The sequence below is a fragment of the Grus americana genome, chromosome 5 (genome assembly GCF_028858705.1).
Source record: "Grus americana isolate bGruAme1 chromosome 5, bGruAme1.mat, whole genome shotgun sequence".
NCBI classification, from domain to species: domain Eukaryota; kingdom Metazoa; phylum Chordata; class Aves; order Gruiformes; family Gruidae; genus Grus; species Grus americana.
In genome coordinates this window covers 64,382,068-64,396,819 of record NC_072856.1, presented here as the reverse complement: position 1 = coordinate 64,396,819, position 14,752 = coordinate 64,382,068, and the positions used below count along the sequence as shown (strand labels likewise).

At 37.0% G+C, this 14,752-nt stretch overlaps 1 protein-coding gene across 1 annotated transcript in view; it reads left to right on the top strand.

The window, feature by feature from the left end:
• The window catches only part of PPM1A (protein phosphatase, Mg2+/Mn2+ dependent 1A), a 33,019-nt gene that overhangs the window by 10,283 nt on the left and 7,984 nt on the right, over nt 1–14,752 (top strand). Inside the window, exons 2-5 of the mRNA XM_054826139.1 lie at nt 4,183–5,034; nt 6,824–6,941; nt 11,948–12,056; nt 14,675–14,732. Coding sequence (XP_054682114.1) covers nt 4,201–5,034; nt 6,824–6,941; nt 11,948–12,056; nt 14,675–14,732 — 1,119 coding nt within the window. The 5' untranslated portion in view covers nt 4,183–4,200. The remainder of the gene's footprint in view (nt 1–4,182; nt 5,035–6,823; nt 6,942–11,947; nt 12,057–14,674; nt 14,733–14,752) is intronic.

Genomic DNA, 14,752 nt, shown 5'->3' with positions numbered 1-14,752 from the left:
GCTGCAGTCCTTTGAATTTTGGCACTCTTGTGTTTTATCCCAGATCTTGTTACTTGTGTTGATTTTTCTAGGCCCTGTATAGTATTCTCGCTTTTCTGTCTGCAAACTGCAACTTGAGGTTTTTGTGCACTTACTGTAGAGGCTGTCCTTCGGTTTGACCTCCACAAAATCAGTGTTTCAGTAGTCATGGTTTAGATGAACTCATAGATGCGTCCCCTGCATATTGCCTTTATGCGTAGGGGTCCATTTTCACTTTTAGTTTTCTTCAGAAGCCTCTCTAGTCTCCAGAGCCAAAACCCAGGAACTTTGCAGAAAGCTTTTCTCTTTCAGGAGAGACTACTGGAAATGACTAATACGGAGATGGTGAACCAAGAATCACCTTACGTTAAAATTGAAGTTTACTTGACTAATCATTGTGGCAGTTGCAGTGCTAGATGATATTTTAGGGTTACCATTTCTGGAGAAAATGGTTGCACCTCTGATCTTTTTACAGCTATGGTACTGTTTAGAATTGTCCTTCTCTAAGAAGAACAACAGTGGGTGGTGTACGTTTGCCACTAAACTTCATGATTAAAGTGGATTTTCTTTTACTTTGGCTTTAGTAGGAATAGGAAGAATGTTTGCCTCCTTTAATAGGTAAGTGCATTGTTCAAGCATCATGAAAGTTGAGGCTTCCAGAGTAGAGGACTGGTGGTCTGTCTCCCACTGAGACCAGTTTTCTAATGTGATCGTGGAAGTGTGTGGCTGGATTAAGAAGGGCAAAGGGGGAAGGGCAGTAAAATTATTTGGAGAATAAGGGTAATAAGATGAGAACTCCTCTTCAGGAAGATGACTAAAGAAATATAAGATAGGACTAAGTTAAACCATGTTCAGAATTTGTTGCTTTATTGCACATGATGCATGCAGACCGTTCTGGGTCTGACTTGTCTCTTTAGTGTTATTACATAACAAAGTCATGCTGTAACTTGGGTGCTTGCACTGCTATAGGTTAATCTGATTTGCATACAGAGTTATATGCTTAACTAAAGGTGTCATTCCAACTTAATCAGTATAGTGTACAAACCACTTCACAAAAGAATGAAGAGTGTACTAGTGATTTAGGTAGACACTGATGCATGAAAGATGTTTCCGTAGATAGGGACTCAAAAACAGGTCTAGAATATATTTTTAGTAGGCAGGAGGCATGGCTTGCTTATGTCAGCCTCTGCACGTCCCATCTTTTAAAACTGAATTTTTTTTTAAATAAGTAAGACTCTTTAAATTCTTCAGGTTTTAGCCACACAAGGGTATGGGGGGAGAAGTAGCAGGTAGCCTCTGATTCATTAAAACCCCCCCCCACAAATTGGTCATATTAAACTCAAATTTTTCTGAAAAAGGATTGAAATTCTGGAAAAACTGAAGACTTGGCATATTCATCCTATCCACAGCTAAACTATGCTTTCCCTTCAGATGCAGTGAGGATTTTGAAAACCTGGCCTACTCTCCTACAGGTTTAGACTGGTGTTCTGGTGGAAGTACAGTTATCTAGAGTGTTGCAAGGAAGGCAGCTGCAGTCCGTTACTGCAGTTTTCAGAAGGTGACTACTTTATGCTATGGGCTGTGAATAATTTCCTAAGTAGAAGCTATGTGACCACATTGTGGTTATACTTCTGTCTGGTTGTATTCACATCTACGGTGGGTAGCTCGCACCCTTGAAGAATCATGTCAACGTCTCACCTACAAGGCTTAATTTAGAATAGCAACACCTTTCAGTTTACCTTCTGGGAAGGAATAAGGCAACTTGATTTTTAAGTGGAGAGTGGATTTGTTAATTTTCAAAGTGTGCTAGCAGTTCTGTGTGAGTTGCTAGAACCGCATACGACCTGTCTGTACGTATTTTTACTTGTGGTTTACATGCCAACCTACTGAAAGGGCTGAACAGCTTACAAAGCACAACTCTGAATATTGTGTACCTAGTAATGTGAGAGATTAGAAGGAAAACTGCCTTTTTTAGTCCAAATTTGACAGTGCTTGTGGTCAGTTTAACTGTATCCTGTTCTTAATGCTTTTCTGTTTTCTTTTAAAGACAGTAATAATGAAAAATACTTCACAAAAATTTGGTATTTGCCAGGGCAGTTTCTGCTTTTTGTGCTCTAAATTAAGGTGAAATAATTGTATATCTGCATTCTATTTTATAATCTCTTTGACAATAAGAAAGTGTAAAGTGTTAGTTTAAACTTTGCTGCTATCATGGAGTAACTGAAAAGTCTATTATTCTGCAAAATAATTCTCCATTTTATTTATGGCAGTATTCTGTAATTATTTTGATCACTCTGACTTCACTAGAGTTGCATGTGAAGATAAAAAAGTCTAAGTTGTATTTTTTTCCTAGGAAGTGCAGTAATGTGAACCTCATGCATGTGCTTAGTATACAAGACCAGCATACGCTCTGCGTTGTTGGCTAGTTACAGTTTGTGCGGGCATCGATATTTTGTGTTCACTTGAGAAAAGACAGAACTTCAGAGTAGGGATCGGGGTGAGAGGAAGCAGAGGTGTACTGCTGCTGACATCTCTCTTCATACAGCTGAAGTATGTGTGGCTTTTGTTTTTGTAACAAAGCATGTGAGTCAGAGAGTGTATATCCAGTCCCTGTGCCTCACATTTGAATCACTGTTGTGGTGACATCAAATGTAAACATTTCTTGACTATTTATTCTAACACATACAGATGTTTTAGAAAGGTTGATAGTGGCTGGAAGAGACAATGTGAAAAGCTTTGGATATATAGTGTCACAGCTGGAGCTGTATTGCAATAAAAGCATGTTATCAAAAAGTGATGTTATCACTTAGAAAACTGATCAAATGTATTCCACATGCAAGTTAAAGCCTTCTGAAACCCCTAGTGTACTAATTTTTCTGCTAGTGCAGCTGCTTAGTTGGGGCCTCAGGTAAAATCTGTTTCAGAGACTCTTCTCACAGTTAATTTTTGTCCACTGTCTTCAGATAGAAAGGCTTGTAGTTTTGTTCCATTACCTTGTGTAACAGTGATTTGCACACTTTGATGCTTCCCAGGGCAGAATTTGCAAATATGTAAAATGTGTGACCTATTTTGTATGATTTTTTAATAATGAATGCACAGATAAACTGATGTGGATTAGAAGGGTGGGTTAAATGGTTAGGGTGTGAAAGCCATGAAGATAAACCAGTCAGTTTACGCTGCCTGCAAATATAATTCTTACTCTCTTAAGCATGAATATTTGCTGCATCACATCCCAATGATGGGAGGTGGAGGAGGATAGGGCATGCAGTATATTGGTCTGGCTTGAATATGGAAGCATGAATTTACAATACTTGTGATTTTATTTCCAAACATATTTCCTTAGACTTGTCAGGGGTAGTTGTCTTTCAGTGAAGCATGAATACATCAAGGTTTTAAGTAAATCTGCAGCACAGAAATCTGAGAAGCTTGCAGTGTAATTTAACTGAAAATCCAAGGATGAGCTTTCACAAATGGCTGAGCCAAACTAATGGCTTGCTGCTGCCTAAAGGGACAGCTGCTGTGTTCCTTCTGAGTCCTGCTCCTAGTTATCCAGTGTTGCCTCTTCCTTTATGCAGACTCTGGCATCATCTTGATCATTCAGATCACTTTATCTGTTTAAAAAAAACCCAACACACCAACAAAACAAAACCCCCTGAACCTCCTCCCCCAAAAGAAAGCCTAATCAGTTTGCTTTCGTTTCTCTGTCGGAAAAGCAGTGTGTGAGCAGGACTTTGTGGCCAGCAGGTAGGGATCTAGGGACTGTTCTGGAAACATTGAACTCTTTCATTGGCTCAGTAATCGCAGGGAACATAGCTATTCACATGTGTGCCAGTTAACAAGTCCTCTTTCAAACTAATGTCATACACACTTATACTAGAGGCTTTTGTCAGAGCCATGAATGTTAGTGGAATATAAGTTCTTCAAGTAAAACAGCTGAAAATACTTAACACAAATATGAAAAGTGCAGTTCAGCTAGTAGCAGTGTCCTTGTTTAAACTAGATGAAAGCAATGCAAATTTGACTTGAGACACAGAAAAGTCAGCTTTATATCTGTGTATTTTTTTCACCTTAACATTATTTGGGCTATTATTTAATAGTTTCCAATAGGATGTTTAAACAAGAGATGTTTAAGAAATATCTTAATAATTCTTTTTTTCTTTTTAGAACTGAAGGAAAGTCATCATGGGAGCATTTTTAGACAAGCCAAAGATGGAGAAGCATAATGCCCAGGGGCAAGGGAATGGGCTTCGTTATGGTCTGAGTAGTATGCAAGGCTGGCGAGTTGAAATGGAGGATGCACATACGGCTGTGATTGGTTTGCCAAATGGACTTGATGGATGGTCGTTTTTTGCTGTATATGATGGGCACGCTGGATCACAGGTTGCCAAGTACTGCTGTGAGCATTTATTAGATCACATCACGAGCAACCAGGATTTTAAAGGGCCAGATGGGCCACCATCTGTGGAAAGTGTAAAGAGCGGCATCAGAACAGGTTTTCTGCAAATTGATGAACACATGAGAGTCATCTCCGAGAAGAAACATGGCGCAGACAGAAGTGGGTCAACAGCTGTGGGTGTCATGATTTCTCCCCAGCATACATACTTCATCAACTGTGGAGACTCGAGAGGTTTACTTTGTAGAAACAGGAAGGTTCACTTCTTCACACAGGATCACAAACCAAGTAATCCACTGGAGAAAGAGCGCATACAGAATGCAGGTGGTTCTGTAATGATTCAGCGTGTGAACGGCTCTCTTGCTGTTTCAAGGGCACTTGGGGACTTTGATTACAAATGTGTCCATGGGAAAGGTCCTACAGAACAGCTAGTCTCACCTGAGCCCGAAGTTTATGAAATTGAGAGATCAGAAGAAGATGATCAGTTCATCATACTAGCTTGCGACGGTATCTGGGATGTTATGGGAAATGAAGAGCTGTGTGACTTTGTAAGATCCAGACTTGAAGTCACTGATGACCTTGAGAAAGTTTGCAATGAGATAGTTGACACCTGCTTGTACAAGGTAGCCAGACTTGAGAGAAGAAGTTTACTGTGTTTTCACTGTTAGAATTTTTATATGTTTTGATTCTGGTCTATAAGTATCCAATGGTTTATGTTAACATGACTTTGACAGTAATTACTATGATTCCCACAAAAATGATTATAGAGGGGGAACGAACACGCAACAGAAACTTTATGGCTTTCTGGGTGGTTTTGGTTAATGAAGAGTTTAAAATCATGTACAGATACGTTGTGATCACTGGGAAACTAGAAGCTGATGGGAATTTGTGGGCAAGCTAAGGACAATAACTGCCCTTTTCTGTTTCACAACATATTTTACAAAACCTTAACTCTTAAGACTTAATCAGGGTGGAGAATATTCTTTCCCTTCCTAATCGTCCCCTCCTTTCTTGGGCATGTAGTAGTAACATAACTGTCGTAATTACACCAAGATAAATGCAGAATGAATGAACCTTGACTCCATATTTTGCAGTTTAAAATTTCTTCTTGACTATGTGAAGATCTGACTTCCTAAGTTAGTTTTCTTCTGGTTTAATTACTGTATTTCTTAGCGTTGTGTGATACAGCTCTGAAACTAGCTCAAGTAGAAGATGGGACCGTTTTGTTTAACAAATCTGTGTAATTTTGTCTACAATAACTTCTACTTTGTATTAATAAGTTGCAGGATGGTGCAGTTACAGAAGAGATTTGAAGTATTGAGTTTCATAGCTTGACAGTTAATTTTCCAAAGGCAAGCTATAAGTCATAATGTAAAAGAGCCAGCGTTTTTGATGCTAGAGAGACAAGACAACATCTCCACTCTTGCCACACGGCTAACAAGGTCGTTGTTTCCCTTTTGGAAAAATGTAATCGCTTTCCAACACTTTGGCAGATTGATAATGCATAAATTTTTGTTTACAATTTTTGTCTGGTGATCCTGAAAACAAATACCAGGGAAGGAACAGCGGCTTGTGGATGCTGTAAGCTTTGCAGCAGCCAACTGTCAGCACCTCCCCATACGCCCATATACTCTTGTTTTAAACACTGGCTTGTTCTTGATCTTACTGACTTCAGCAGATTTAATTGGTGTAAAAAATTAAGCATATGGATGCATGTTTGTAGACCAGAGCACAGAGATGTTGAAAGTAAACTAAACAGTTACTTTTCCTAAGCAGAATGTGTTTGTATTTCAACCTATTCAAGTATTAGGGTTCTGTTTAGTTGGAGTTTTAAATGTTTCCATTTCAAAGAATGCTTTTGTAAAGGCCTGGGCCCCTTCCAGCTGGTCTCTTAACAGATTGTCTCACTTGTAACTTTACTTGTTTTAAAAGAAAAGGGAGGAAGAACTCTAATAGCTGTGATTTTAGGTGGAAGCTCTGTCTGAATTCAACACCTCCCTACTTAGTGCTTTTAAGCAGTAATGGTTTTGTTTACCCAATATTCAGCTGTATTCCCAAAATTATTGGATAGTACTTAAAACAAGATGGAACACAACTTTGTAATTACACATCGCTTATTAATAATGTCAGTTTTTAAAAGACAATGGGCTGTCTGCAGTTGGCTCCAGGTAGTCTTCAGACCATAGAAGAGGAAAGAACAAAGTGACTTAAAAGTTGTACTGAATGCACAGGCAGACTTTTGGAATTCTCTGAGGGGGCGGGGGTAAATTAAGGCTATGATAATATTAATCCATAGTAGTAAAAGTTGTATTCTAATACCATATGATTTGTGAATTTTTGTGTAAAATGCTTTGATGTGCATTTAGCCCGGTGTATGTATACATTCTCAAATAATTTTTTCTTTTCCACCAGGGAAGTCGAGACAACATGAGTGTGATATTGATCTGTTTTCCGAATGCACCAAAGGTATCACCAGAGGCGGTGAAAAGAGAGGCAGAGTTGGACAAGTACCTGGAAAGCAGAGTAGAAGGTGGATCATTTAAAAAAAAATAAGTAACTTTGTTTCTAAACAGACCCCCTGGCCCCCTTCCCCTTCCAACAGCTAAACTCTTAACACATACAGGCTTTTTAATAGACCTTTTCAGTGCCATTGGCCATCCAGTGTACATCTCTGAAAAAGGCACTCATACAGTCCTGCTGTATGTCCTGAAAAAATTCTGTTATGAAAGTGCAACAGACTGTAGCCCTGAAAACTATTCAGAATGGCAGAGAAATAATTCATTTATGCTCAGTGTTCTTCATGAGTCTGTTGACTGTGCTAATTTTCGACCAGTAAATCCAGGTTCCTCTTATATAGAGTTAAATAATCAGAATATCTTGCAAAACATCTATGAAGATGGTAATTTGAGTGCCATTTTTCTGTATAGGTATATACAAATCGGTTAGCCATAATAATTTATTATCCAATTATGGTAGGGTTACAGCTTGATTACTGTCATCTTTAAGGCACCTGCTAACATATTTACTTATTTGAAAGTATATCAGAAATTTGTCAAAGCTAATCTTTAAGCATTTATAATGAACAAAAGCTGGGAGCTCATCTTACTCTGATAATAGCTTCAAAATTTTTCTTTACATTTGTATGTCAGGAGTTTTTAAACTTTAAACTGAAACCTTAAGTCTTAGGTGTTTTGGGTCACCTAACTAAAAATTATATTTGAAATCAATCTGATTTAAAATATTTCTCATTAAAACGGTATTTATAGTGCCTTTTGGTATTTAAAAACTAACACAACTTGGAGTTTGTTTCTTAAATATAAGACAAACTGTATGCATTATTTGCATAGGTTAAGTCTATTTTTGAAATGGAGTCCTATAGACCTATATGTTACAAGTCTAGTTATGCATATATACTCCAAGAATCTTTAATACCATATACAGCACCATACACAGAGTTCTTCACAACTACAGTATCAGTGATTAGTAACTTAGAGGAATATATTCTGCACTTTTTTCCTCCTTAACTTGCACGAAGATAATACAGTGCAGCTTCAGAAATTTCGCAGAGAACTTGCCTACATGGGAATTCTGTGTTCAGATAAATTGCAATTTCAAAGCACTTACTATCTCTGTACGTGCTCCTTCAGAAAGTATCACCTTTTTCAAAGGCCTCATTCCCAAGGTCTTGGCAAACTACATCTGTTCTGCCCATGAAAAAATGTCCAGGCAGACATTTCTGTGTTCTAAGAGAAGTTGATGCACAGTAGGCAATAGTGTGAATCTTTTTGACAGTGTAGCAGGAATATCTAAGTGCATGGTAACACCGTATAAGTTAAGTGTCAGATGGCTTTCTCCGTTTCAAAGCAGTGGGAGTTTTGCACCAGGCGTTTGAAGAGCTTACTATGTATGCCCACTCACAGAATTGGTGAAGAACAAGTGTGCTGTAAATTCACACATTAATTTACAGCATGCTAACTCTCCTAATTTGGGCGAGTATTACCTTCATATGTTAGATATTTTGTCTGAGTTCAGGCAAACCCCTGACCTAGATATGAAAATACATTCAAGTTAAGGTTGCTTCTTGAGCTGGCCCCATTGTACCCCTAGGAATATTACGATGAGGAAAGCTGACGTTTTTGTACAGAAACTGCAGTGAATGAGGAACCTAAACACTGGAATTGTATGTGATTATGGTACATACAAGGAATTTGGCTGCTGATACTTGTGCATTTATACAAATACAAAATTTCGGGAATGAGCAAAGTGTGATACTTGCGTAGAGGCAGAAGGATTCTGTATGTAGTTATAAAGCACTTTAATACTAATTTAATGGGATGGTGTCTGAACAACTTGAGGAAATACATTGTACTTCCCCTCAAGGATCTTTATTTCTTTTTTAGAGTTGTCCTAAATCTTTTGTCTATTTGTTGCACAAAGATACTATTTAATGAATATGTAGTAAACACTATTTCAACCCAGCAGTGATTTGTATCAGCTGTATGCAGAACTTGGCCTTTTAGGTCTTACTCGTGAGGGAAGATGAGAGGCTGAACTGAAGCAGAACTTCAAGAACAGGAGTCGATTAACTTTGTTACATTTAACTTAATTCTTGTGCAATTAAATTGTTTCCTGGTGTAAAAGGCTAATACAGTACTGGCTAGGAAGGTAGGACTGCTACAGCATCTGAAACTTTGAGCACTACAGTAAATAATCTCACTGTTATCCTAGGATACTTTAAGAATGGCAGTGCTTAACTTTAAAAGCCTAATCGTCAGTTGAAGGAACTAGAAAATGTGAAGAGTACTTTTAGAATGATCTTACTATTCTGTAATACCAATTTCAAGTTAAAATTCATTAAAATGGAATCTTGGTGAAAATGCATATTATGTATTTTTATGCACTTCAGTACTCAGCGTAGTCCAACAAGCAATGAGATTTGATGCTTACTAATGTGCATTTTTTTCTAGTTGTACTTTAATTCCCTCAGTCCAGAATATATCTTTATACTGTTAGGAAGTAGTGCAAATTTTGAGACTGAATAGGGCTTAGTACTGATGGTCATCTTGAATAAGGAGAGGTGATTCAGATTTTTAAAAATGTAGGAATTTTTCCACTTACCATGCCACCTAGGACTCTCCTTTTACTAATTTTGATGTACTCGTGGTCCAGATTAGTAGCTACAATAAATAACAGTGGAAAAAGAAGCAAGTGTGGAGAAGCATCTTTGTGCCATTACTTGCAATAAATCAGTGTTACTCCTAAGATATCATGTGAACTTCATGGTAGAAGTAATCAGTCATTCCAAAATGTGTTGCTATTATTTGCACTAATATGTGTTATTGATGTGTTGACTCAAAAAACACTTGTCTTAAGCATTTTTGTGTTCTCAGTTTTTTTACGTAAAAACATTCCGTAATAGATAATTCTTGCAATATTTATACCTATATAGAGATAAATAATTTTAAGTTAGCTGTTATATGTTCCTTCCCATATTTTCACAAAATCAAAGCTCTGGCTTTTCCTTAAACTTTGTGTGGAATTCCCATTCAGAATATGAAATAAGCAGATATATTTTGAATCCTTTATTTTAGGCTTGTAAGTACACTTTTCCAGTACTTGATGCCATGAAAATGTGTAGATGGTTTAAAAGTAAATTAAAGATTGGGGGGAGGGTTGTAAGATGTATTGAAAGAAGATAATTCCAATAAATTAAACACAGCTAGCAGACCGACTCCATTTGTTGTGTCTTCAGTGTTCATTCAGTCTGTATCTATAGTTTTATCAAAATATAAATGTATTCATTTAGTGGAGACTGTATGTTAAATGTACTGCAGTTACAGGTTGTGAAACTGTGTAGTATAGGTAAACTATAAATTCCTTATTTTTGTACGGCAGAACTTTAGCACTAGCACAATGTAGTATATACTAGATGTTCAAAATTGCACAATAAAGGAACTTGGCAAACCAAATCTGAGATCTTTGCTTCTTATTCAGATTTAAGAGTGTTAGATTATTTATTTACTAAATACTAGATGGTAAAATGAATTTTGGCTATAGATTTTGAGGAAATGGCAAGTTTTTGAGGTGTCTTTGGTGTGTGGTGTCGTGTTTAAAACGTAGGTTTTGAAGCTTAAAGCTTTGTGTTGCGGAGTTTGACACTGGTTGAGGGCTAGACAGTGTTTCCGCTGTACCTTGCAAATAATTTACGCAGCCTGACTGCAAAATAGAGCTGATTATTTTTGTAAACACACACAGCCCTGAAAAACTATTACATGCACAAAAAGTAATTCACAATTGTTGTTTGTAATTTTTTAACTAAAAAGGACTGGATTCATGTTGGTTTTAAAAGCTTCTAATGTTCCTTATTTCACTGATTAAATTATAAAATGGAAACTTGGTATGCTGTTCTGGAATTATCATTTAGGGCAAAAACTGAATGCTAGAGTATTTTTCAAAAGTGGTACTGATAAATTCCAACTACTCTTCAAGCTGTGTAAATGCTTTATTACATGAAGAATAGTGTGCGTGTATGTATGTGCATGTATATATTATATGCACACGTGTACACGTCATTGTGTGCTGCAGTATTCACTTGAAGATCAACAGTGCCAAGTCTTGATAATTCATATCTCTTACAATTTTTAAGTGCTCATGTTTACAGAGAAAACCGAGGTGCATTTTAAACAATGTGCTTGTTCTTTAAATTTCATAAAATCCCTATTTAAAGAGCAACTCTTCAGGGGTGGTATGGTCTGAAATCTTTTTAGTTCAAATAAAGTTGTGTGCTTATGACTTGGAAAAAAAAAAACAACAAAAAAAACCAGGCCTAAGAATAAAGTTAGAGTGAATTTCTTAGCAGACATGACTGTGGCTACAGTACAGATTCTCTTCACCCAGAAGTTGGAGTGGATCACCTTTTAAATAACTACCCAATATTCACGTATCCCCAAAGTGAATTGAGGATGGAACTCTTTTCTTAGATGTGATGTCCCTGGCTTTTAATTTGTATGTAATAGTTCTTAAAATTTGCATGTAACTGTAATGCAGTGAGGTACAAGTATTGGCTAATATACGTACAGCCTTGGGAGTTCTTTTTAATGTCTAACCTTTTGTTTCTTGAAAATATTATGCTTTCTATGATGGTGATAATCTTTTCTGTTGCAGCGATAAAGCTGATGTTAATATCTGCCTTGTGCCCAGGGTATTTTGTTGGGAAGATATTACATCATCTACTATATATAATGTGTAGCAGGAAAGCCATTAAAGAGGGTTTTTCCCCCACTTTTATTAGGTAGCTGTGTATTTCTAAAACCAGTGTGCATGTTAAAAGTTAGCAGTATATCTTTGTCAAATCTGTTACAGGTTCTTTTTCTTATGGAACCAAAGTTAACAATTACCATGTTGAATATGGTCTGTCATCTTTTTTTTAAATGTATATTAACGGAAGTTAAGCTGCCTTTTTATAAAACTGAGTGTTTCAATCTTTTTAAGTTAAATTTGGACTGCACTTACAAAAAAAGTACTTCTGATTCCCAGAGATCATAAAGAAGCAGGGTGAAGGAGTCCCAGACTTAGTCCACGTGATGCGTACGTTAGCAACTGAGAGCATCCCAAACCTCCCGCCAGGGGGTGAATTGGCAAGCAAGTGAGTTCACATCAGTGTAAATGTGGTTTTTGATTTAAATCGAAACTTGACTGTGTAAGGCCACTCTTAAAAGTGGGGGGAGGGAAGAAGGGTACTGGACAAAAGGAGATGATCTGTGCTCCGATTTTGATTACTTGGTTTTTCTGAATGAAAAGGACGAGCATAAGAACAGAGTTAACTATGAATCATTACTAAAATTAAATGTCAAACTGTAGTTTTTGGAAGGACTGAAGGTTTTTTAAGGGTGGCCTGAGTGTGTGTGTCTTTTTTTTGTAATTAACTGGGTTTTCTGGGTGGGAGGTTGCACTTGAAGATGCAAAAATAATGCACTGACTTTATTAGTTACTTGGATAAGCAGTTCTACGCTTCGACAAGAAGTGATACGCATACGATGTTTTGCTTGGCAGCTTTCTTTTCTTGTCTGTAGCTAAAACAATGTTGTAATAGCTTATAAATTTGTTTTTGTTGTCTCTCTGCTTGTGACAAATCTGAGAACTGGGTAGAAGTCTATCAATAAAGAAAAGTGGGAAGTTAAATTTACAGCTTTATATAGACTGGCTTTGTCCTTAGAGTTCAGTGTTGATGCTCTGTGGCTTCTCAAATTGATGTTCAGTCTATAAGGAAGCAATGAGCTTAGCTCTTTCACACACTAAACCAAGTGCTTTTTGGTTCAAAAGATTGTTCAAGAACCTGTATTGTGTTAAAATGGATTGGGCATACATGGTACAGACTATATTCTTAACCCTTCAGAGTATGATTTTTGTATTGTTATACCAAAACGTGAAGACTCTAGGTATGAAATTGAATAAATAACTGAACTGTAAAGATGACTTCAACAAAACAAAATTGTTCCTATATGAACTATTTGACTAGGAAGAGATGACAATTAGATATATAATAGCAGCATCTATTTGGGATGTGTTGCTGTAGTCTTGAAGTACTGATGAGTCAATTACTCATGAAGTATGGCCTACAAGTTGATTTTTCTCAATTTCCCTTGGCTAGCAGTAGCATCGTGGTTGTGAGGAAGTGCTGAGAAGTCACTGAAGTGACTGACTTCCATGTGATTTTGTGTCTTGGTGATGCTAGTTTGAATAGGGGTTGATGGAAGTATGGATGTAATTGGATGGTAGCATAGCTCAAAGCACAACTGTCACTTTGGAAGGAAAAGTATGCTTTTCCATAAACCTGCCTTTATCTAGAATCAAAGATACCTATTTCTTGAAAGATAAGGGAAACTTTCCAGTTCATATGTGCAATGTACTTCGTATGTAATTGCTTGTTTTTATTGCTTTAAATTCAGCCTCTTCTTCCGTGCCCTATAATCATTCACTAGATTCACTACGGTGCTTATACTGCCGCATGGTAGTTCCTGACTTTTCGGTGTTACGGGATGATTATAAAGCCTATCATCTGCTTTTTTTTCTTCTAATGCACTCTTTTGTGATTGCTTTACATGCATTTGTGAGCAGTTAAAAGGTTGTTCTTTGAAGTTTGTTTTGTATCGCGGTTGTAGTCTGCTACTTCGTCATACTTGGATCTGCAGAAGGGGGATCTGGAAGAAAGTTGCGTTTAAAGTCCAGTCTATAATTCCTGTCCTTTACTCCCTTCTTTCCTTCCTGTTCCCCCTCCAAAGTTGTTTCCTTATATGCTGGGTAAGGCAAAGGCTTGCTATTCCTTCAGCCTTACTTTGTCCTTTTTTTTTTGAATGTCAGTTTTCAAGAAAACCTTTTCACCCTGTGTAAAAAATAAAACAACACGAAACAACAACAAACCACCATGTTGCTTGTTTACCTGTTGCTTGCAATTTTTCTATTAATATTTTATCAATATATTTCCTATTAATATTAGAAGATCACATAATCCCAGAGACAAAAATTAAATTACAAGCTATCTGAAATATGCTGCGCAATACTTTTTTAAAGGAGGAAACTGTCGTGATGCTTGAATTAATTTTTAACTATTTTTTACCAGACAAAATTCTTCTTAGTCTGAAGATCCGATACATAGAACTGCTCCTAGCAGTTTAAATTTTTTTTTGAGAAAACTTGCATGAGACTATTGGACATATTGTAAAAGAGTATCGCTGCAGAAATAATTTTTCCAGGTTTGCACAAGGAAAGTACATTTCAGAATGTAACACGAACAAAAATGTACTTCAGAATGCAATTTTTGTGCATCCAGAAAAGAAAAACAAACCACAATGCTATTCCCCTATGGAAGTGCCATAATACATGAAGTATTATCACAGTGTTCATCAGGCTCACAAGTGACCAGGGTGTTCAATGTCTGTCACGTTTTCTGACACACTTTTTCAAAGCCAAGGGACGTATCACCAAAGAGCGGCGCAGCCTCATCTGAGTGTCAGATTGTGGTCTTCTCCTGCTGACCTGAGTGGTGGTCAGCCTTGGGTTTTTTGAGCCTGAAGGTTTTAAAGGATACGATAGCTGTGTTCAGTGTTTAATGACAATTAGTGCTAACTTGCAGTAATCTTGGTTCTGTGAATATAAACTCTTTTAGAAGTTTGTATTTTAAATTAAAATTGTACTTAGGGAATTTGACTTTAAAAAATAAAAAGACACAACCTTAAAATCTTGTGGGTTTTTCTTTTGCTCTAGACGGAGTGTAATTGAAGCCGTTTATAACAGACTGAACCCCTACAGGAATGATGATACTGTAAGTATCCTTTCTCTTAC